General features: G+C 39.2%; 1 protein-coding gene and 1 long non-coding RNA gene across 2 annotated transcripts; one reads left to right on the forward strand and one right to left on the reverse strand.

Moving 5' to 3' along the window:
* The first annotated feature begins 4,110 nt into the window (after positions 1-4,110).
* On the forward strand, positions 4,111-21,727 carry LOC119497464 (ubiquitin-conjugating enzyme E2 E1-like). The gene is made up of 6 exons (XM_037785607.1): positions 4,111-4,262; positions 6,820-7,003; positions 8,954-9,004; positions 15,078-15,210; positions 18,707-18,854; positions 21,439-21,727. The coding sequence occupies exons 2-6, from the start codon at positions 6,849-6,851 to the stop codon at positions 21,534-21,536; spliced, it is 585 nt and encodes a 194-aa protein (XP_037641535.1). The 5' UTR covers positions 4,111-4,262; positions 6,820-6,848; the 3' UTR covers positions 21,537-21,727.
* Positions 8,881-10,585, reverse strand: LOC119497466. The gene is made up of 2 exons (XR_005208929.1): positions 9,147-10,585; positions 8,881-9,069 (listed from the first exon to the last, which is right to left on the reverse strand). It is a non-coding gene; the product is annotated as an uncharacterized LOC119497466 (long non-coding RNA).
* Positions 21,728-22,709: the final 982 nt, after the last annotated feature.

Here is a 22,709-nt window from a genome sequence, read left to right on the forward strand (position 1 = left end):
TCTGTTGTTGCCTGTTGGGCTGCAGTTTGCCATGTTATGATTTGATCTGTTTTGGCTTTGTGACAAAACTTTGGATGTAAATGTTGAGGATGCATACGTCTCCACCATCCTGCCCCCTCTGGGAATATCAGATCACAACTTGGTTCTTCTCACCCCTGCCCCCCCTCATAGCTGCCCATTGTCCAGCAGCTCTCTGTGACCAACAGGACAGTCAGGAGGTGGTCACAGGATGCTAATGAGGCACTACAGGGGTGTTTGGAGGCGACAGATTGACTGGGATGCACTCTGCGAGCCCCATGGGGATGACAACGACAGTACATCACTTTCTGTGTGGACGACACCGTCCCCACCGAGATGGTCTTTCCCCAACAATAAACCCTGGATTACCAGTGATCTGAAAGAGCTTCTGAACAAACAAGAAGAGAGCCTTCAGGGACGGAGCTAGAGACGAACTACAGAGTGCAGCGGGAGTGCAGCAACGACGCCTAGAAGCTGTAAAACAAGCTCCAGCAGAACGACGTCAGAGAGGTCCATCCCAACGCCTGGGATGGAACAGATCACAGGGTTTGAAGACAAAAAAACAGACAGAGGTGACAATGAAATGAGATGTTTTTCAATAGGTTCAGCTCAGGGTTCCCTGCTGCTCCCCCCCCCCCATCCCAGCATCTCGCACCTCCCCTGCCCCCCCACAGCACACCCCTGCTGCCACCGACCATAACTACAACCACCCCACCCACATCAGCCTGGAAGCCAGAAATTCAAAACTGCTGTGAAAAACAAAATAATTGTTCAGATTATTGTTTTGAAAAAAAATATGAATGAGAAAAACTGTAATCAAATAATTATTTCAGCTGTACTTGTATAAATGTTGGGTAGTTTGATTTATAACAATTATGTTTCATGAGCTCTTCATACGCTTTTGTTTATGCAAAAATCTTAATTTTTAAAGTAACTAGAAAACTAAAACTGTCAAATAATTGATTGGAAAAAGTAAAAGCCTGAAATGAGTATATAGAAGTAGAAAGTGGCATGAAATGGAATTACTCATGTACCTCAAATTTGTACTTAAAGGGGACATATCATGCTCATTTTCAGGTTTATACTTGTATTTTGTGTTTCTAGTAGAACATGTTTACATGCTTTAATGTTTAAAAAACCCTTTATTTTCCTCACATACTGTCTCCCTGAGTATACCTGTATTCACCCTCTGTCTGAAACGCTCCGTTTTAGTACATTTCAACGGAATTTCAATAGAATTGCGTTGCTAGGCAACAGCTTGGGTCCATGTTTACTTCCTGTCAGCTGAAGTCATTCACATACACTGCAACAGGAAATAAACTGGGACACATTTAGAATGTTTACGTTTAAAACTGTGAAATGGTCTAAATATTGTAGATTTGTGACATCACAAATGGACAGAAATCCTGACGGCTTGTTTTAAAAGCTCGGTTTCTGAATACGGGCTGTGTGTATTTCCCTGTGGATTGAGTGTTTCGATACTTTCACAGTATTTATATAGCACTTAAACCTGCTTTATAATATAAAAGCTATGAAAATGTCACTTTTTACAATATGGGACCTTTAAGTACAGTACTTGAGTAAATGTTCCGGTTACATTTCACCACTGATCTTTGGGAAAGTAATATCAAAAGTATTCAAAACAGAAAGGAATGGACCGTTCAGACTCAAATCATTGCACACAACATGTTTTGGCATTATAAATTAATTATATAAAAGCTTTTAAGCAAATGACCACTTCAGCTCTTGGTCTGTTTTTTTTGTTTTTTTACAGATTTGGTGTTCCACTTTTAGGATCCTGCATGGTGCAAAATACCATTACAAAAAAAATACTTTTGATTTTTATGAATGTCCTGATTTGCCATTAGTCTGCATAAATAATAAGATGTCCATTAGCCTGCTAGAAAGTAGCAGCAGGCTGCTTGCCAGACTGGCTAAAGCCTCCACGCCTGCATTAATGGGTGCTGAAATAACAACACCAGATATATATTCGCCAAAGATTATTAAAGGAAAGGATTCGGTTCATGTGCTGCAGTAATAAAATGTGTCTGAATTCATTAGCGTTTGCTGGATCTTAAAACAAGTTGTTCTTCCGTGGCTCCTTGAGGTGTGTGGCCTTTGTGCAAGAAAGAATAAATCCTCAAATTTAACTTCACCGTGAATCGTGCAACTTGGATTTCACTCGGCATTATACAGCCTCAATGAAGCATTGAAACAGACACATTTCTCAGTTTCTTTAACTGTTAAGACATGAAGAAACCTTTTTACACCTCATTACAGACAGATGAGGTGTAAAAAAAAAGGTTTCTTCTGTCTATAATTTAAATAAACTGAAAGGTAAATCTATAATTCAGGACTTAAAGAGGGTTAAAGATGAGCACATGCTATACTGTCAAAATATTGACACAGCTAGTGTTCACAATTTGAGATTAGCCTATTAAGCTTTTAAACTCACACATCCGCCAGCAGGTAACAGTACATACTGTTCTTTACGGCTCATTTAACTGCTGTAAGGCACCGCTTTCCACCTCACAAATCTCTTACTACCTAATTTGTTAGTTAATTGCACCAGATGCAGTTAAAATACTGGCTTCACATGATGGGATACGAGAAGTGCAGAGAACTAATGAATAAAAAAATCCACAATATCACCTTGAAACTGTGAAAATGTGCTCCTTATTTTCAACTCACTGGCTCTTTAATAACACCTTGTTAGTCATGAGTCAGACATGGTCAGTTTAAGTGGTTTCTGTGGGCAGTGATGCAGCAATTTAGTCATTGCTGGAGTTCTATTAGTGTAACCCCCTCTCTGAATATAGTAAACAACACATCATATTTTCCAGATTCTATTTTTTATATTATGAAAAAAAAACTGCCATTGTATTTGTGCCCAGAGTTTTTATAGGCCTAGTTGTCTGTAAAATGCTGCTGATTGTTAAAATGTTTTTATTTATTACACATTGGTTGTTAAAATTGAATCATCTCAAATTAAATATTGAAGTAATGTAACTTTAAAGGTCCCATATTATGCTCATTTCCAGGTTCATACTTGTATTTTGTGTGATTCTTTTATGGAAATGATTGAGGAACTTAAAGGTCCCATATTGTAAAAAGTGAGATTTTCAGGTCTTTCACAGTATTTATATAGAACTTAGGGCGCTATAAAAATACTGTTAAACTAGCAAAACGCTCAATATACAGAGAAATACACACAGCTCGTATTCAGAAATTGTGCGTTTGAAACAAGCCGTTAGGATTTCTGTCCATTTGTGATGTCACAAATATACAATATTTAGACCATTACACGGTTTTAAACTTAAACATTCTAAATGTGTCCCTAGTTTATTTCCTGTTGCAGTGGATGTGAATGACATCAGCTGACAGGAAATAAACATGGACCCAAACCGTTGCCTAGTAACGCAATTCCGTTGCAATTCCATTGAAATGCACTAAAACGGAGCGTTTCAGACAGAGGGTGAATACAGGCATATTCAGACAGACAGTATGAGGAAAATAAAGGTGTTTTTTTTAACATTATCGTATTGTTGTTTTTTTCCCTGCTGTTACGGCATTCTTCCTTCATTTCACGGAAGATGAGAACACTTGTAAACGTATACTGCCCACATATATTTGTGACATCACAAATAGACAGAAATCCTAACGGCTTGTTTCAAACGCACAATTTCTGAACACGGGCTGTGTGTATTTCCCTGTGGATTGAGCGTTTCGATACTTTCACAGTATTTATATAGGACTTAAGCCTGCTTTGTAATAAAAAAACATGAAAATCTCACTTTTTTATAATATGGGACCTTTAAATCTGTGTCTGTTATCACAGCAATAAGGTAGTTTAAATACCAGAGTACAGAAAGGTGTTAGTATTTCTACTCTACCAGCTGCTGTGGCAGATAAACCAGCAGTTGCTTTATGAAAACATGCAAATGAAAGTTTATAAATATTTATAATATGGGACCTTTAAGTTCACAAGTTCGACCTCATGTTGCAAAAACACGTGCAAGATGTTGGGATTTTTAAGATAACATTAGATCAATAAACTTAAATGCACATAGTGAGTTAAAGTGTATTAAACTGATATATAATGTAGGATGTGTCCTGGTGTCTCCAGAGGAGGACCGGGTCCGTGCAGCCCTCTGCAGCCGAGGCAGAGCCACTTCCGCTCCGCAGAGGGCGACAGGCAGCAGCCTCTGACTGGTGGAGGAGGACCAGACACAATAGAGACTGGGGTAAGTTTCATTAGCGAGCACAAATACATCATTTAACGCCGATATCTCACCGTGTGGTCAGAGAACACGACTCAGTCCTTCGCCTGGATGCGTCTCGAGCTGAAGTCTTAACTCAGTTTAGTCAACAGAGAAAGAAAGAAACATTTAGTTAGTTACGGAAAACGGGCGCCGGCTACGTGCTGGAGCGGAGCAGTTCCTGCTGTCTGACGCGTTTTAATGTTTCACATTTAGACCTTGAAAATACATATTTATACGCTTTTGTTTTAATATACGTGACGTTATATTTAATAGCTCAAGACAATAGACGTGTATATGTTTATAATGACAGTTAATCACGGTTGTTGGGTCACTTGAAGAGAAGGATGCTTAGCAAGCAGCTTTACACACCACGCCGCTCCAGGAAGTAGTCTGAGCCCTGAAGTCGTCGCAGGGCCTCTGAGTCGTTACCAGAGAAACATCTACTTTATATCAGCTAGTAATATCTAGTGTTCAATCACCAGCTAGTAATATCTAGTGTTTAATCACCAGCTAGTAATATCTAGTGTTCAATCACCAGCTAGTAATATCTAGCAGTCAGCAGAGTGGAGTCTACGGGGGATGTTAACTTGTGATCACTTCTCTAGCTTGTTGGTTAACAGCAGTTCATCACAGACACACACAGAGACACACACAGAGACACACACACACAGAGACACACACAGAGACACACAGAGACACACACAGAGACACACACACAGAGACACACACACACACACACACACACAGAGACACACACACACACACACACACACACACAGAGACACACACACACAGAGACACACACAGAGACACACACACACACACACACACACACACACAGAGACACACACAGAGACACACACACAAACACACACACAGAGACACACAGAGAGACACACACAGACACACACAGAGACACACACACAGACACACAGAGAGACAAACACACACACAGAGACACACAGAGAGACACACACACAAACACACACACAGACACACAGAGAGACACACACACACAGAGACACACAGAGAGACACACACACACAGAGACACACAGAGAGATACACACACAAACACACACACAGACACAAACACACACACAGACACACACACAGAGACAGACACACAGACAGAGACACACACACAAACACACACACAGAGACACACACACAGAGACACACAGAGACAGACACACACACAGAGACACACACACAAACACACACAAACACACAGAGAGACACAGACACACACAGAGACAGACACACACACAGAGACACACACAAACACACACACAAACACACAGAGAGACACAGACACACACAGAGACAGACACACACACAAACACACACACAAACACACAGAGAGACACAGACACACACAGAGACAGACACACACACAGAGACACACACAGAAACACACAGAGACACACAGAGATACACACACAGAGACAGACACACAGAGAGAAACAGACACAGAGACACACACACACAGAGACAGACACACAGAGAGAAACACACACAGACACACAGAGACAGACACACACACAAACACACACAGAGAGACAGACACACACATACATACACACACACAGCCACACACACACACACACACACACAGATACACACGCACTGAGACAGACACACACACTCAGACACACACATACATACACACACACACAGACACACACGGAGACAGACACACACTCAGACACACACAAACACACGCAGAGATACACACACACACACAGACACACACTCAAACACACACACGCAGACACACACTCAAACACACACACACGCAGACACACACTCAAACCCACACAGAGAAACACACTCAAACACACACACACTGACACAGACACACACTCTCACTCACACACACACACACACACACACACACACACACACACACACACACTCTGCTGGAGCGACCAGTTGAACAGATGACCATGACATGAGTATAATTTACCTGCTAATATATAAATAATTAAGTTAAATACACATCTAATGTTGACACAGTTTCTCTTAAGGTCCTCAATCATTTCCATAAAACAATGTTATCATAATAATAAGGTGTCAGTATTTCTACTCTACCAGCTGCTGTGGCAGATAAATGAGTAGTTCTTTATGAAAACATGCATATTAATGTGTATAAACAGCAGCTTTAAATACACATTTGAATGTTGACACTATGTTTCCTCTAGTTCCTAATAATCATCTTCATCAAAACACTTAAATCTGAGTCAGTTATCATAATATTAGGATAGTTTAAATACCAGAGTACAGAGACGTTTGTCAGTATTTCTACTCTACCAGCTGCTGTGGCAGATAAACCAGCAGTTGCTTTATGAAAACATGCAAATGAAAGTTTATAAATAGTGAAAGTGGCTTGTGTGTATTATGAAACTTTATCAGCTATTGTGGCGACTCACGGGACGAATTAGCATCTGCTTTGGTTAGAAATGATTCAGAAACTGCTCCACCTCCTTGCAGCTGTGGTGTCAACTTATTCCGTTGTTTGTGTTTTTTCTCTCCCTCAGGTTACGGCTTTTCTCCAATCCAAACCGGTATGTCGGATGAGGATTCCCGTGCCAGCACCAGCTCTTCTTCATCGCCGCCTTCCTCCAGCCAGACCAGACAGAGGGACACGCTTTGCAAAAAGAAACGGGAGAGCAAAGCCAGCATGAGCAAGACCTCCAAGCTGCTTTCCACCAGCGCCAAAAGGTAACGATAAAACCCCAGATTGTACATTAATGAATCGCTCATTATATTCTGACTAGAGGTGTTAGAAAATATTGATACACGTGAATATTGCGATATTGTGTTTTGCAATACTGTATTATTATTAACCTCTTAAAAATCCGACGGCAGACCTGGCCACGATTCTGTCTTCATACTGAGATGTCACGAAGGAGGCTAAATAACACTTTAAAGTTAAGCTAAATTTTGGCGAGGAAAAACTGGCATGGCCATTTTCAAAGGGGTCCCTTGACCTCTGACCTCCAGATATGTGAATGAAAATGGGTTCTATGGGTACCCACGAGTCTCCCCTTTACAGACATGCCCACTTTATGATAATCACATGATGTTTGGGGCAAAAAAACATGCAGTTTTCTGCATGCAGTACAAATGTGTTAATGTCAGCTATTCTAAAATTGTGTATTTGAATATTTCTGCATACTGGGGTCCCTAAACAGTTTTAGAAATACATAAATTGGGTATGACTGGAAAGCTGAGACTCTTTTGGATCTAATGAGTCCATTTGTATTAATGTGTGATGATGTTAGTCCCCATAGTAGCCATCTCACATAGTGACTTTTTTTACTTTCCTTTTACTTATTTTATACATCTGGTGTGTCTTTATACCATGACAGTTTTCTTAAAATTAGATTTGAAAAAAATCTCAATTATCGGCTTGCTTATATATACATTCACCGGCCACTTTATTAGGTACACCTTGCTAGTACCGGGTGGTCTTCTGCTGCTGTAGCCCATCTGCTTTAAGGTTCGATGTGTTGTGCGTTCAGAGATGGTATTCTGCATACCTTGGTTGTAACGAGTGGTTATTTGAGTTACTGTTGCCTTTCTATTATCTCGAACCACTCTGCCCATTCTCCTCTGACCTCTGACATCAACAAGGCATTTCCGTCCACACAACTGCCGCTCACTGGATATGTTCTCTTGTTCGGACCATTCTCTGTAAACCCTAGAGATGGTTGTGCGTGAAAATCCCAGTAGATTAGCAGTTTTTGAAATATTCAGACCAGCCCGTCTGGCAACAACAACCATGCCACGTTCAAAGTCACTTAAATCCCCTTTCTTCCCCATTCTGATGCTCGGTTTGAACTTCAGCAAGTCGTCTTCACCACGTCTAGATGCCTAAATGCATTGAGTTGCTGCCATGTGATTGGCTGAATAGCTGTTTGTGTTAACAAGCATTTAAACAGGTGTGCCTAATAAAGTGGCCAGTGAGTGTATATCACAACATATTGAATTGTTACCCCTGTATCATGATACACATCGTATTGCCAGATTCTTGCCAAAACACAGCCCTAATTCTGACATAGCTCAGGATATATCTCAAAATCAGTCAGTTGTTTCTTCTAATATTTATCTTTAATCTGAGTGCTTTGCTTGTTGTAATTTGGGATTTCTCTTGGGAAGAAAGGCACATGACAAAAGTCCACTTTTAATCATCATAATACTAACAGCTGTGGTTGCATTTAGACGATTTCTTGCAAAACTATGCAAATTTGACACCACGTTGAGCTACTTCCAGTGCAGCTACAATTACGTTTTATATCAGGAAACAAAATGCAGAAGCAACTGTGAATTTCAGAAGAACAAACAGCGTTTTCTAGTACTTCCACCTTGCCTCATAGAAGAGGAACACACTAATTTCTCAACAGACCATAACGTACACAGTCACAAGATATAAATATGAGTGGCTTACTTTCACAATTAATGTTGCTCTGCCTTTGACACAAGAAACCAATGGCAGAGATTACATTACTCACAAACCGATTAGATCAATATGGTTTGAGTAAGGAAACCTAAAATGTAAATCACATAATAATGCTCTGAAGATCAGAGATGAATGATGCGTTTCATTATTTAATATTTAAGAATGATGTTTTGCCAGTGTGACTAAATTTGAATTCCTTTTGTGTGCAGGATTCAGAAAGAGCTGGCTGATATTACACTGGACCCTCCGCCAAACTGCAGGTGGGTTTCATTCTTTGCTTTAAAGTCTGTCCGTTGGCGTACTCATTAGGAACACACTGATCCCACTATTTCTCTCCTGATACCTATTGTAGTAAAACCTAAACTCGGATACAAAGTACTCACCTGAATCCCGCTATTTTACTTACTGAGTGGGATCATTCCTTTGGTGCATATTCTAATCTCTGTTGTCATTCAAAAGTTAATATAATCCTGTTATTACAGTTTTATATTGAAACAGCAGTGAATGTGGATCGAACACTGATACCTGATCTGTTTAGTGAGGTCAGTATAAAGGTGGATACTGAGCCATTATATCAGGCTACGCATATATTGGCAAGTGTATTAAAAACTGCAGTATTTCTTTTTAATTCATTCAGAACTAAATGGGCAGTAGAGGCCAACTGATACGGGTTAGAGGCTGATCTAACTGGTGGGGTTGGGCCGTGTGTAAAAATGCTTAAACCGTTTTTTAAAGTGAGCCAAACATCGGACCCGACCTGTATACAGAATATTTCCACTGGGTGTCGCACTTCACTCTGTTGTCTGACCCTGATTCAACCCTCCTGTTGTCAATTCAAACCAAGTCAGTCAACCCGGGTCAGATATCAGATACGATCTGGGTCACACCCGGGAGCAATGCATACCACTTAGCTCAGGTGTTAGATATGAGCCGGGGGGGGGAGTTTACAGGTGTGGAGGATTATAGAGAGAGGAGATGATAGTGGCATCATCAATGTGTGCAAAAATGTCACAGAATAATGCATGCACAGCATTTTTAGTTTAACTACCGTATGTTGTATGTATGGAGCTGTAATGTATGCAAAAACATACAGACAACATGCTGTACAGATTTACAGCATCTATCTCTCTCCATCACGTCATCTACCGCTTTTTTTCTTCTTCACCGCGGACGGCCAGAAGCTCCCGCACCTCGATGTCTCGCCACACATCCGTGTTGTTCTCGTCCCTCGTGTCGTGTGTCGGAAAACATTCCTGCTGCTGTGGCACCGTTTGTTTATGAGCCACGGTGACCTGGGTTGAGAAGCTGAGTCAGTCAACGCGGGTTAACCCTTTCATACACACAATCAACCCTGGTTCAACCTTGGTTGAGTCCTCGGTGTGAAAGGGGTATGAGAGAGCCCATGAATGAGAGTGTTGTAGTCTTGCATAGCCAGATCTATCTCCACAGCGCTGTGTCAGCTCTAAAGAAACGTCTGGCTCCACACATTATCATTCTGGTACAGATAGTATAAAGCTAACAAAAGCTTGTTTGTATTTCTTCAAACCAATCACAGTCGTCTTGGGCGGTGCTAAGCTCAGGATGCAGCGATGGTGCCCTTGCAAAGTATATATTATGTTAATCACATTGTCATATTACTTATTACTAATGCAATACAAGCTGGATGGTTGCTGATGTAGGCTACTTTTTAATTTGCCAGAAAATGTCATAATGACAAATGTCAGTTTGCATAAAATCTAACCAGTATGAGTTGGGATGTTCTTATACCAAATCTCTTTTTAGGCCTGTGCAATTTTTAATTATGCTGTCCTCAAAGATATACGTATATATGTAATGACGGCCACTAATTTGTTTACATGACTCAGTGTTCATGAATACTACTAATTTACTGTCAGGTGTATTAATATAACTGCAATATTTCATTTTTAGTGCATTCAGATTAGATTAGATTATGTTCAGTTTTATTGTCATTGCACATAGTACAAGAACAACGAAATGTAGATCTGGTAAATTTTCATGCACCATTACAGTAAAACCTTTAAAGCACAAAATGTATTTTTTTTCAGTCGAAGAATCTAAATAAAACTCAGGACAGCATGGCACTCATATAACGAAAAGTAAAAATGTCAAAGGAAACATTCATTCAGAGCCGAAACGATTAATCTAGTTATCAGTTGACAGAAAATTGAACCGCAACTATTTGGAGAATCAGATCGTCGTTATCATATTTCAAGCAAAAATGGAAATATTTGCTGTTTCTAGGTCCTTAAATCAGAGAATTTGCTGCTTTTCTTTGTTTCACATGGTAATAAACTGAATATTTTTGCGTTTTGGACCGTTTGTTGGGCAACACAAGCAATCTGAATACGTCACTAATTTCTGACATTTTATAGGTCAAATGGGAAAATAGTTCACAGATGAATTGAAAATGAAAATAACCGCTAGTTGCAGCCCTAAACTGATATTGTATTTAGCGTGAGGACTTGGGTGTGACTGACACTTCTGCAGCTCGGTTTACTTTAGTGTTGTGATTTGAAAGATTATCCTTAAAACCAGATGGTCTGGGTCCGAGCTCCCATCGCAGCAGGCGTCCTCCCTGTCCCGAGGCGAATCACCAAAGCCCCGCTCTCCCTGCTCCAGGCTGCTGTTCTGCAGCAGAGCTTGACCTCTGACCTCCCTGTGAAAGGAGAAAAGAAAAACAGAGGAATCTCTCCCATCATGGCTCAGTAGATCAAACAAGCCACCTCAGGCCACAGACCATCCCCAAAAATGAACACCCGTCTGGATATTTGCTGCTAACTGGAAGAAAACAGTTGCGTTAGGTATTCACAGTCGCAGTCTTAAAAAAAGAAAAGTCTGTTTCTATTTTGATTTTTTTGTTGTTACTGCTGCCACTGTTTCCTCATGTATAAAACAACAGCTTCTCAGGCGGAGTCTCGGCGGGAAAAATAGCTTTTCTATTCTCTCTACCTGCCACCTCACAGGCAACCAGGCTTCATTTGAAAGTCTGTTCATAAAATCAAGCTGTTAGTTTGCTGCAGGGGAGCACATGGCATGTGCAAATGTTTAACTTCACCGCATAGCACCAGCGTTTTGAAAAATGTGTTTGGAAGATTGCAACCATCTGAGAGTTTCTTTTTTATGATACAGCAGTAACTTAAAATCATGTTTTTATGTTTTCATTCAACATGTTGATTACTTTGAAATAGCTTCGAGCTTTATTTATATCTTGACTTGCACTCACAAAATTGATGTCCAGTTCTTGCATAGTAAGCCCTCTTAAAAGCTTTCCTTCTTAAATCCTGAGATATTTTCAATGAAGCTTTGAGTGACATTCAGAAGGTGATTTGTGTCTCTGACTGTATCATGACTACAGCGTGATGATGTTCTCGGTTAAACTAACGGCTTAAACTCTGGATTAAGGACGGATGACTGCAGCTGAAGGTTCTGACACTGAAGGACAACAGCAGTTTCTGGTTTCTGCCATTTAGGCAAATTCATAATGGACTCGCTAATTACGACAATGAAGTGTGACAGCTTAAAACACAACCTGACGAGCACACGATGAATTCAAAGCCATGGTTAATTGAGTACCTCGTATTACTGTATATGATAATGTATTTTGTAATAACTTTCAGAATGTGAAAATACCCTCAAGCATAACTTGTTATTGAAGGGGAATTTAGCACATCTGCATTTTAGTGATATTAACACAACTGAAGGCATCTCTTTTTGGCTTGTATCGTAGTTTTAACTTGTTTATTGTACATATTTAAATCAACAGGGACAGTATATTTATGATGTAGATTATTTATTGTTTCATTTATTAGAGCTGCCACTAGCAATTATTTTCAATATCGAGTCATCTTGAGATTATTTTCTCAATTATTTTATAAAAAGAATAAATAATAATAATAATAATAATAATAATAAAAATATATATAAATAATAATAATAAAAAAATATATAAATAATAATAATAAAAAAATATATAATAAAAAGTCCCAGAACCATAAGTGACATCTTCACATTTCTTGTTCTCATTAAATAAAAACACTTCCTCTTAGTTGCTACCTCTTTGAGGAAGCTTTTATGTGAAGTTGTATTGTAATGAGTTTTGCTGCTGTGACTCTGGAAACTGTTTAAGTTCAACCTGTTTGACTGTTTAAAGTCTCCATCTTGAATACATTTCATAACTGCTGCCTAGCTGTGATGAAACTATGCACCGACCACACTGCTTTGATTGATGGAAAAGGCTTATTGCGACAGTTTTCATAACTGTATCCGAAGTAGCTGAACCAACATATCTTATATGATATCAAAATCAATTGCTCCCGTATCAGACTCTGGTATCCCTTAATGGCTTATCATGAATAGATAAGAGAAGAGTAAAATGTTGTTTTGAGGCTGAGTGGGAGTGTGTGTGTGTGTGTTGGAGGGAATGTGTTCACATCATTAAAATCAACAACTTGGAAGTCTTTCATGTGGTGGAAGTTTCAACTCGTCACATTTCCCCGTTATATCTTTTAACACCCAGTTAATTAGTCCAAACTGTGCCCTCTGAATCGATTTCCTCCGTCGTAGCACTGAAACTCTGCCAAACATCCGTGTTAACGTTGATCAAAAAAAGCACAGCGGAGCGCAACACCTGCCCCCTCCCCTAACCCCCCGCCAACAGTTTTGGATCAATACTATTATGTCTTGTACTCATGACCCCAAGGGGGTTCAAGACCACATGTTCTGCATGTAAGGGGGATAAAAGCCGGGCTGCTTTGAGGGAAAATCAATACAGATTACAGCTCATGATGCGCAGACACATCACCGGGGATTTGCTTTGAACTGTCTTCTGAATGATGCACGAGGGAAATTAAACTTTCATCACTCTATATTTAACGGGGAAAACTTTCATTATTATGACCATTAATCTGTGAAAGTAACTTTGCAGAAATAGTTTTGTGTTAGTGCATTTTGCTGTGCAGTTGCAGTTTGCTATTTTGCTTAGGTGCTTTGCTTTACCTGCTTTGTTTATTTTACTACTTTCTCTATTATTTGTATAGCACAAAATCACAAATTTGCCTCGGGGGGGGGGGCTAACATCCACCAAACTTTCTAATCTCATTTCTATCTATATTCTGAAGGTTTCTACAGAGGGGTTTGTACATAAATCATTCATAGCCTGATTTATAGAACATTTTATTCCGAAAAACCTGGCGAAAATATATATTTTTTATGGCTGTTGACTGTATTTTCTGATTTATGGAGTGGTAAAAAGAGATATCTAAAATTCCCTCTGTAAAAACCTTTGACTCTAATATGTTAAAAAAAAAATGAAACAAGAATTTTGAACCTGGCTTTATCCAATGTTCAGATTTCTGTTCTGGAAATGAAAGCACATATTTTGATAAGATAAATAATGCCTCATTTGCATGTTTAAACATCACATTTCAGAAAACTTGTATACAAAAAACCCCCAATTGCCTTAATGTAATAATCAACTGGAGAAGTTGCATGGTAATACTTATTACTTCTCCTCTTAAGGTTACAGGAAATGGAACACATTTGCACATGTTATATTTGCTTTCATCCATCAAAGGCGGTGCAAGCACGAGATTTCCAAAGACACTTTTCCCTTTGATCCTTTGAGCTTCAGAAATGATGGAAATGTTTCATACGGCATCTAGTCCCGCAGAAAGTATTTGGTTTAATGCCACACGTCGAGCAGATCTTGAATGGAAAGTGGCATTTATAGTCAGTTTTACTTCTCTTAAGCAAGTATCTCCTTACTGATGAAAAATACAACGCCCACATACTCCAGAATGCTGCCAGTAAGCTTTAGTGCAGTGATTCATCAGGTTACACACACAGTACATGAATAACTCTCATACTGTAGTACATACGGCATTGATTACTCCATTGATGTACATCCAGTCGCATCTGCTTGAAGCATATAATCTACATTGATGTATTGACAGGCTTCCTCAGTGTGTGGGTGTCTTTTTTTTTCTCAAGTCTTTTCCTCTGACTTAATTTATTTATTATGCTGTATTTACTTTGAATGGTGTGGGTGTGTTTTTCCCCTGGTAGTGTTTTTCTTCCTCTGCATCACTGATGAGACTGTGAGGTAGAATGTAAATATTGATGACCAAGAAAGATAAGAGTAAACATTGATTCTTTACATTTTCAAATATGAATCACGGTGTGCAGTAGCAGATGAATCCATAATGTTTTTTGCAAAACAAAACATGAAATTGACATGCAAGATGATGCGAACGGTTATAAACTTTTCTAAGTGATTGTGCAGCTGTAAGTGAGACTTGTGTTTTGTGCCTGCAGTGCTGGCCCAAAAGGAGACAACATCTATGAGTGGAGGTCGACCATCCTGGGACCACCGGGCTCCGTGTACGAGGGAGGCGTCTTCTTCCTGGACATCGCCTTCACACCTGACTACCCCTTCAAACCCCCCAAGGTACTGAGATTAGTACATGTCTGGTAGCACTCAAGCAGACTGATCGAAACTTTAAAGTAGTGTATAGATACTACCAGTCGTATCCTGACTTGGTTCTCAAACAACAACAAGACAAAATGATAGATAATCTGATTACTTTAATACATTTCTGAATACTTTACATCTGCATGTCACATGTTGACCCCAGAGATTAATATTGAGAAGAGAAATGTAACTATATAACACAGAAATCCTTCGACCTGACATCAGTAAACTGCACAAAGCTGGCTGACATTCTGACTCATTATACTCTATGTGAAAGTTGAGATCTGACATTGGGGAGTTTCTGCTGCTGTCACAGATGTTTTTTTGATATTTAGCCCAAAGGTTAAGCTTTGAAAGAGTTATTTGAAGGATAAGTCTGGTTTTTTTTTTCTATATTTTTGTCAAATCCAATGAAAAGACCAAAACCAACGGTGCTACATGTCCGTGTATTCTTAAGACTTTTTATCTTTTGTACTCTGTCTTTGGCACTCGACCTTGAGCCCATTGGTACCAAAGGAAGATGAAAATGTTTTTAAAAAAGTGAAATAATTAATATATACTTTCATTAAAAATTAAGATTTCCTTAAACAGCTTGGCACTGTAGTTTTTAGTGTCCGTTACTCAAACAGGAATTCAGTGTATTTTTGGTGACTATATTAAGCCACAGATTTGGCGTAAAAGATAAACAAGTGTTTAACTCGCTGCATAGAGAAGCAAAAATATATACGGTAGTTAACGAGAGACAAATCATTTTTTAATCCCTTATGAATCGCGCCATAAACCACACATATGACTGATGTTTGTCAACTTAAAAGATAATTTTGCAAGTCAAGAAAGTTGCAGTTTGTCGTACAACTGTTGAAATACAAGACATAGAAAGACTACACACCCAAAACTTCCTCTCTCGCTGAAGCTACGATGCGTGTGTGTTTCGTGCTCACACAAGCAACTGGTCTTTGCTCGTTCTTTTGCTTCCCGGCTGATTTTCAAAAAGACCAGGAGGTCTTTTTGGCGTCGGTGACATAAATTGCGCGAGACGAGAGATGTAGTTCACTGAGCGGTTTCACACAAAACTAAATGATACTACGACAAACGGCGACTCTCTTGACTTGCAAAATTAACTTTTAAATTAGCTAACATCATGATGTAATTAATGCCACAATTCAAACGGGATCAAAAAATGATTCGTCTCTCACCGTTTACTACCGTATGAATGTTTTCAAAATAAGGTCCCATGGGCTCCACCGTCATTCTACAGCACTGTACGCTAACGTGTGGCGAGGACAGAAGAACAATGGGGCTCTATGACACAGAAGACAAGTAGTTGTTGTTTTTGGTCTTTTAATGGGTTTTGCTGACAACAGGAAAAATAAAAGAATAACCCCAGACTGAAAAACAAAAAGTTGTTTACAGTGAAGTACAGCGTCTGTCAGATCACTTACACTCAACTATTAGCTATAGATTGTGCTTTTGTCTGACGTGTTGGAGCAGAAACAAACACAGCTTCTCCTGAAGCAACACAACAACACAAAACAGGATTTTCTAGAAAGCCTGCTCTCTGCATTTTATACACAGATTTACATTCTTGAGTCGGATCCTAACTATGTTGTCCGTCCTGATTTTTGGAAAAACTTCTGTTCTGTTTGACCAAAGTCCTGACGAAGTCTCTGCTCTCTTTTGAACGGTTGTATCCACCGCAGGCATGTAGAGGATGCCACATAAAGTCACTTATCAGACATCAGTAGTTGATGTCTGTGATTTTCTCCTCTATAATAAGAGCTTTCTTCTTTTTTTATGATCTCATTGCTGTTGTCTGTACACTAAGGATCCACTGTTGACATTCAGTGTACTGAGCAGATGGATAGTGGTTCATTTGTTTGTCCCCACAGGATTATTTGGACCAATTAAGCTACATTATGTAACAAATACGGTCATTATGATGACAATAGAAATGTCAATCCTGATTTGTTTGTTCTGCTAAGGCTCGTTTCCAGTGGGATAAAACAAATTGTCATAAAAAAAAAGTGATGTAAGCCTAAAAAACAATAATAAACAGGAGGTTGAGAAAACAACCTGTTATGGAGAGATTAAAAACGAAGCAATGAACCATTCCACAATCTGTTTTGTAGCAGGTATTTGTTACCGCTGTTTGTTTTGAGCTAATGTTTTCTCAGCTCTGGAACATTATACGATCGTGACATGATACATATTTGGTCCTTTGCGTGTGTGTGTGTGTGTGTGTGTGTGTGTGTGTGTGTGTGTGTGTGAATGGAAAGTTTGGTTTACTGTGTAAACACCAGCAGGAAATAGTCTTGTGAAGTTAGAAAGGCAAACGTGAAACTGAGATTAAAAATACCCACACGAGCATCTTTAATCTGAGAATCAAATCGGCGTGTGAAAAGTCGTCTTTATAAATCTGCACCTTTTTGATGCTACATGTGCTGCAGATCTACACTGATGGACAAATACAAAGAAAACTCCAGCTGAGATTTCCCACAGATCAGCACAGTGTTCCAAAGAAATGTTGTTTTCAGTTTCATCAGAACATTTACAGTAAATAAAACCACATGCTTTCACTGCTGCCTTAATGAGAAGTTCTTAGTAATATTTTTGTGAAAAGCAGAAGTAACGGCAGACAGCGTTTCCTATCCATTCATACAGTAGAAGTACCTCTTTTCAACCACCAGAGGGCTTTCATGTCCTGCAGATAAAAGATGGACCTTCAGCATCAAACCTGCAGTCACTGCTCCACTAAGCATTTCTTAGTTTAGTGTCTCTGTATGATTCAACTACAGTTAAGTCTTTATGTCATCTTTAGAAACGATAGTATAACAACTTAATATAGTAGATATAGTATAACATTTAATTTTCTCCATATCGCCCAGCTCTACACACACAACTAAAAAAAGGTTTTAGAAACTTAAAAAAAAATATCACAATATATTTGACAAAATACCTCTACCGATATTGTAGTGTTGTTTATTGGTGCTTTTAAAAAATATTTCCACAATGAGATTTTTGATAAATAAGCATCAGTAATGTGGATATAATGGCTAAGTGGGTAAAATTAATAATAACTGGAGCTATAACAGGAACGAACTATAATGCAGAAAACAAGGAAAAGACAATAGTTATGCTATATTACGATGTTACAATATCCAAAATCGAATACAAGTCTCATATCACGATATTGATATATCAATATATTGCCCAGCCCTAGTTGTGTGTATATTTGACTACTTTAATCATCAAATTTCTTCTATAAGAGTGTAGGAAATATGTATATGTAAAGCTTGCAAACAAACTTGACAGCCAAGTACGTAATACTGCATCAATATGTAACATTACACATCATATCAGACTTTTGTTTTGGGATCGTTGGCTGTTTTTAGAGTATTTGTTGTGTGGATAAACAAAAGTAGGGAATGTTTTCGCACCCTGACTGTGAACGGCACTGTTTGTGTGTCTGCAGGTAACTTTTCGTACGAGGATCTATCACTGCAACATCAACAGTCAGGGGGTGATCTGTCTGGACATCCTGAAGGACAACTGGAGCCCCGCACTCACCATCTCCAAGGTGCTGCTGTCCATCTGCTCCCTGCTCACAGACTGTAACCCAGGTAAGACTCAATGACGGCTCGGTAGTCAGAGCACCATCACACTGATCGAACTGCTGAAACAGATGTTTGGAAACATCTAGGGCTGTCTCAATAACCACAATATTGCAAATACCCCACTATTGACAAGCCAACCGGAGGGGATGGCAAACATCCGCCACAACTGCGATGTTTACGTTTTCTTTTTTGAATTCTTTGCAACGGGCGTGCCGCATATTAACACTATGCACAAACGCCAGCAGCGTGACGAGGTGCTGAGCATCTATTCTGCGCTGAGGGCCGAGAATTGAAAAATGGTCAGCTTTGGGTAAAACTCTGCGCTCGTCACTGTCTCCTTTTTACCCAGTCATCCAATCATTGGTCAAAACATTGTCCTCTCTCCCTACGGGCTTCAGCCTTCCCTTCATCCATAGCAAGCACTCTAACTTGTGCCGACATTTTTACTTCTGCGGATATTCCGTATCATAGCAACCAGATGCAACCAAAGCATCTCGGGAAAAAAACGCTGCGCCTCATTGCCTTTGTGAGTTCTGCATTTAATAATACAAGTATTTCATTAGTTTTAAAACTCTGTCATCTTTGTCATTTAAAAAACAATAATAGCCTAACAATAAAGTTTATTTATATAACACTAAAATCAGGATAAATGAAGTAATTTGCCAAAAAAAAGGGCAATAATACCGTATATTGCGCTGTTGTGCCAAGTATTATTATCGCAGGGGAAATTCCCTCAGCTTTATTCAAACAGCAGGCTGATGAGTTGTTAAGCGTCTGAGGTGGACTAGTTCACAGTTATATTTTGTGTGTTCGGCATGCTGCAAAAAGCAGCTAACACGGTGGTTATAGTTTCATAGTGGCAGTTATGTTCTAAATTTTTTTTAATCTCGTTGGCGTTCTTCATATCTTGCTGATTTCCGCTCTACTTCTCGCAGTGTGCCACATCAAGTATAAATATCCGTAGGTGGACACGCGTTCCCTTTTCAGAATGTGACTTCAATCACTTTTCAGGCTCGTTAAATGCTGCCTAAACAGATTCTGCTCCATGGTTTTGCAGAACAACAGGGATCTGAAACATCGGGTGTGTGTAAAATGCTGGTAAATTCTGTCAGCGCTGCCACCTTGACAGGAAACCCAGCGTCATCTGGACATTCTATTCTATTTTCGTGTTGTTTGTAAGAGTGAAAGCAGAGAGGGAGTTTTTTTTGTATTGTACCCGCCACTTGAGGCCAAAGTTAATATGGTGCGGAAAAAAGACATAATTTATTCTGACGTCTGAGTGCTGATTTATTAAAAGATTGTACATGAGTAGAAACAGACAGTCCTGTCAAAAAGATTTTACTCTATAATAAACCTTTCCAATCCATAAAAGGCATTCTTAAAAGATTTTGAAACAGGTAAGTTGAGGTAGTGGAATCAGTACTAAAATTTCAAGACATTAACCCTCTGAGACCCACAATAGACCCGTTTCTTTTGTCTTTTTTAGGGGGGTGCAGGGGGTCTTTAGAGGGAGATAGACGTCACATAGAAGTGGTGCACGTCATCTGAAAGCTGGGAACCTGACGATTAATTTGAGATGCAGCTCAGCACTGTGTGTCAAATTGTTCCAGTCATAAATCAGGAAAAAACATTAATTAATTAATTAATTAATTAAAATAAATTATAAAAGTGTATAACGGTTCAGGACGTGATGATGAAAGTATATGATGTCCATCCCCATGCTCTATTATGTCTCATAAGTTGATGCTACAATTTTTGGGTTGATACCATTTGTTACACAGATTTGGTGCTAAATTTTACCATTTTTTACCACTCGAGATAACAATAATAATCCCTCCAAAATACCACATTAAGTGACCAAGACCTTGAGGAATACAATAGAAAAGCCATGCTGTGATTTGATATCAAACATTTATGCAAGAATTGCATTTTTCGGTGATTGGATGGCGAGCACTTCTGTTCTGGAAACTGCTCAGAAACCCCCTTATTGTCAATCTACCGAGGGAAGCCATCCATCCTCTGAATGCACTAGGTGATGTGATTATCATAAAGTGGGCATGTCACTAAAGGGGAGACTCGTGGGTACACATAGAACCCATTTTCATTCACATATCTTGAGGTCAGAGGTCAAGCCCTTTGAAAATGGCTGTCCCAGTTTCTCTTCGCCCAAAATGAAGCCTACCTTTGGAGCGTCATTTAGCCTCCTCACCTCCCTGTTACCAAGCTTGTTACCAATGGATTCCTTAGGTTTTCTAGTTTCATATATCCTGTACCTTCACTCTAGCTCTAAAACTGAACCTGCTACAGCCTCTGAAAGACAGTGAAGTCGGTCGGGATCGCAGGCGGGTCTCAGGGGGTTAATGGGACGAAATCTATTACTCGTTTTTGCTATGCACCTAAAAGATGTTCATGTTTATAATAAAGACATATGGCAAATGATGATGTTAATTCAAACGAAACAAAATGTAATGTTATGAGACACATCGAGATATTTATATGCCCTTTAGTGTCCTCTTCCTCTCTTTGTCTGTGTTTTATTATTTTTCTGTGCGCGGACAAACTTAACTTGACACCTGTTTTTCCGTTTCAGCCGACCCCCTGGTGGGAAACATCGCCACCCAGTACACGACTAACAGAGCGGAACATGACCGAACAGCCAAACAGTGGACGAAGCGATACGCCACATAAACCCACAGAGGACGCCGGTGGGGGGAGGAAGAGGAGGAGGAGGAAGAGGAGGGGTGGGGGACTCCGGGTGGTTTGTGTTGGGGGGTTATTTCTATCTCAGATTTTTAGTACTTTATTGTCTGGTATATTTTTTGCTTCCTGATTAAGTTATCTCCACAAATATGGTAATAAAGGAACACAATGGAAAGGAAGTCTGGTCTGCCTCTTTTTTATTGTTTCACATTGTTAATTAAAGGGTAGATCCCACATCGGACACATTCCCAGTAATCACTTATGTAACACTTGTACTGTGACGATATCACTTTAACCTTCCCTATTTAGCATCCATAAGCAGTATGTAAACACTTATTAGTCTTAAGTGTTTATTAATGTATTCGTCAACAATGACCATATATCTCCCTTATACTGCTGTATAAACAGATAACGAATGACAATGTAGTAAAAACACCTGTAATGATATAAAATAGGAGAAGTTATAACTGTTTACGAATACTGCACATTACATATGTAGTTGTAAGGAGATAAGAAAATTTTTAAACACTTAAAACATGTCCTTATATCCTTTCAACTACATTATATTGCGTTGTAAACCATTTATTAAATGTTAATATAGTGTCTCCTTACTTTAAGACTCCTATTTAACATTTATAGGCAAGTGATGAAATCTTTTAGTTTGTCTTCTGGCTGCTGCTGCCACATCTTTCTGGTGCTTGACTGGTTCAAGGAGTCTTAATGCTTCATGTTAAAGTCAAAATATCTGCCAAATAAATATAAATAGTGCTGCTTAAGAAAAAAAAAGCACTGCCAACACTACTATGCCATTTGCAGGGAAAAAGTTGTGACAGTATGGCAGATATGATTAAGACATTTTATCAAACAAATGTTCAATGCATTTAAAGGACCAGTGTGTAACATTTCAGGGGATCTATTAGCAGAAATGGAATATAGTATTCATAACTATGTTTTCATTAGTCTATAATCACCTGAAACTAAGAAACGTGTTTTCGTTAGCTTTGAATGAGCCCTTTATACCTACAAAGGGAGCGGGTCTTCCTCACAGAGTCCGCCGTGTTACTACAGTAGCCCAGAACGGACAAACCAAACACTGGCTCTAGAGAGCCGTTTGTGTTTGTACGTTACCTGAAGGCCACCGTAGTTCTCTGACACACTTGT

Source organism: Sebastes umbrosus, chromosome 11, assembly GCF_015220745.1.
Source record: "Sebastes umbrosus isolate fSebUmb1 chromosome 11, fSebUmb1.pri, whole genome shotgun sequence".
Classification (NCBI taxonomy): domain Eukaryota; kingdom Metazoa; phylum Chordata; class Actinopteri; order Perciformes; family Sebastidae; genus Sebastes; species Sebastes umbrosus.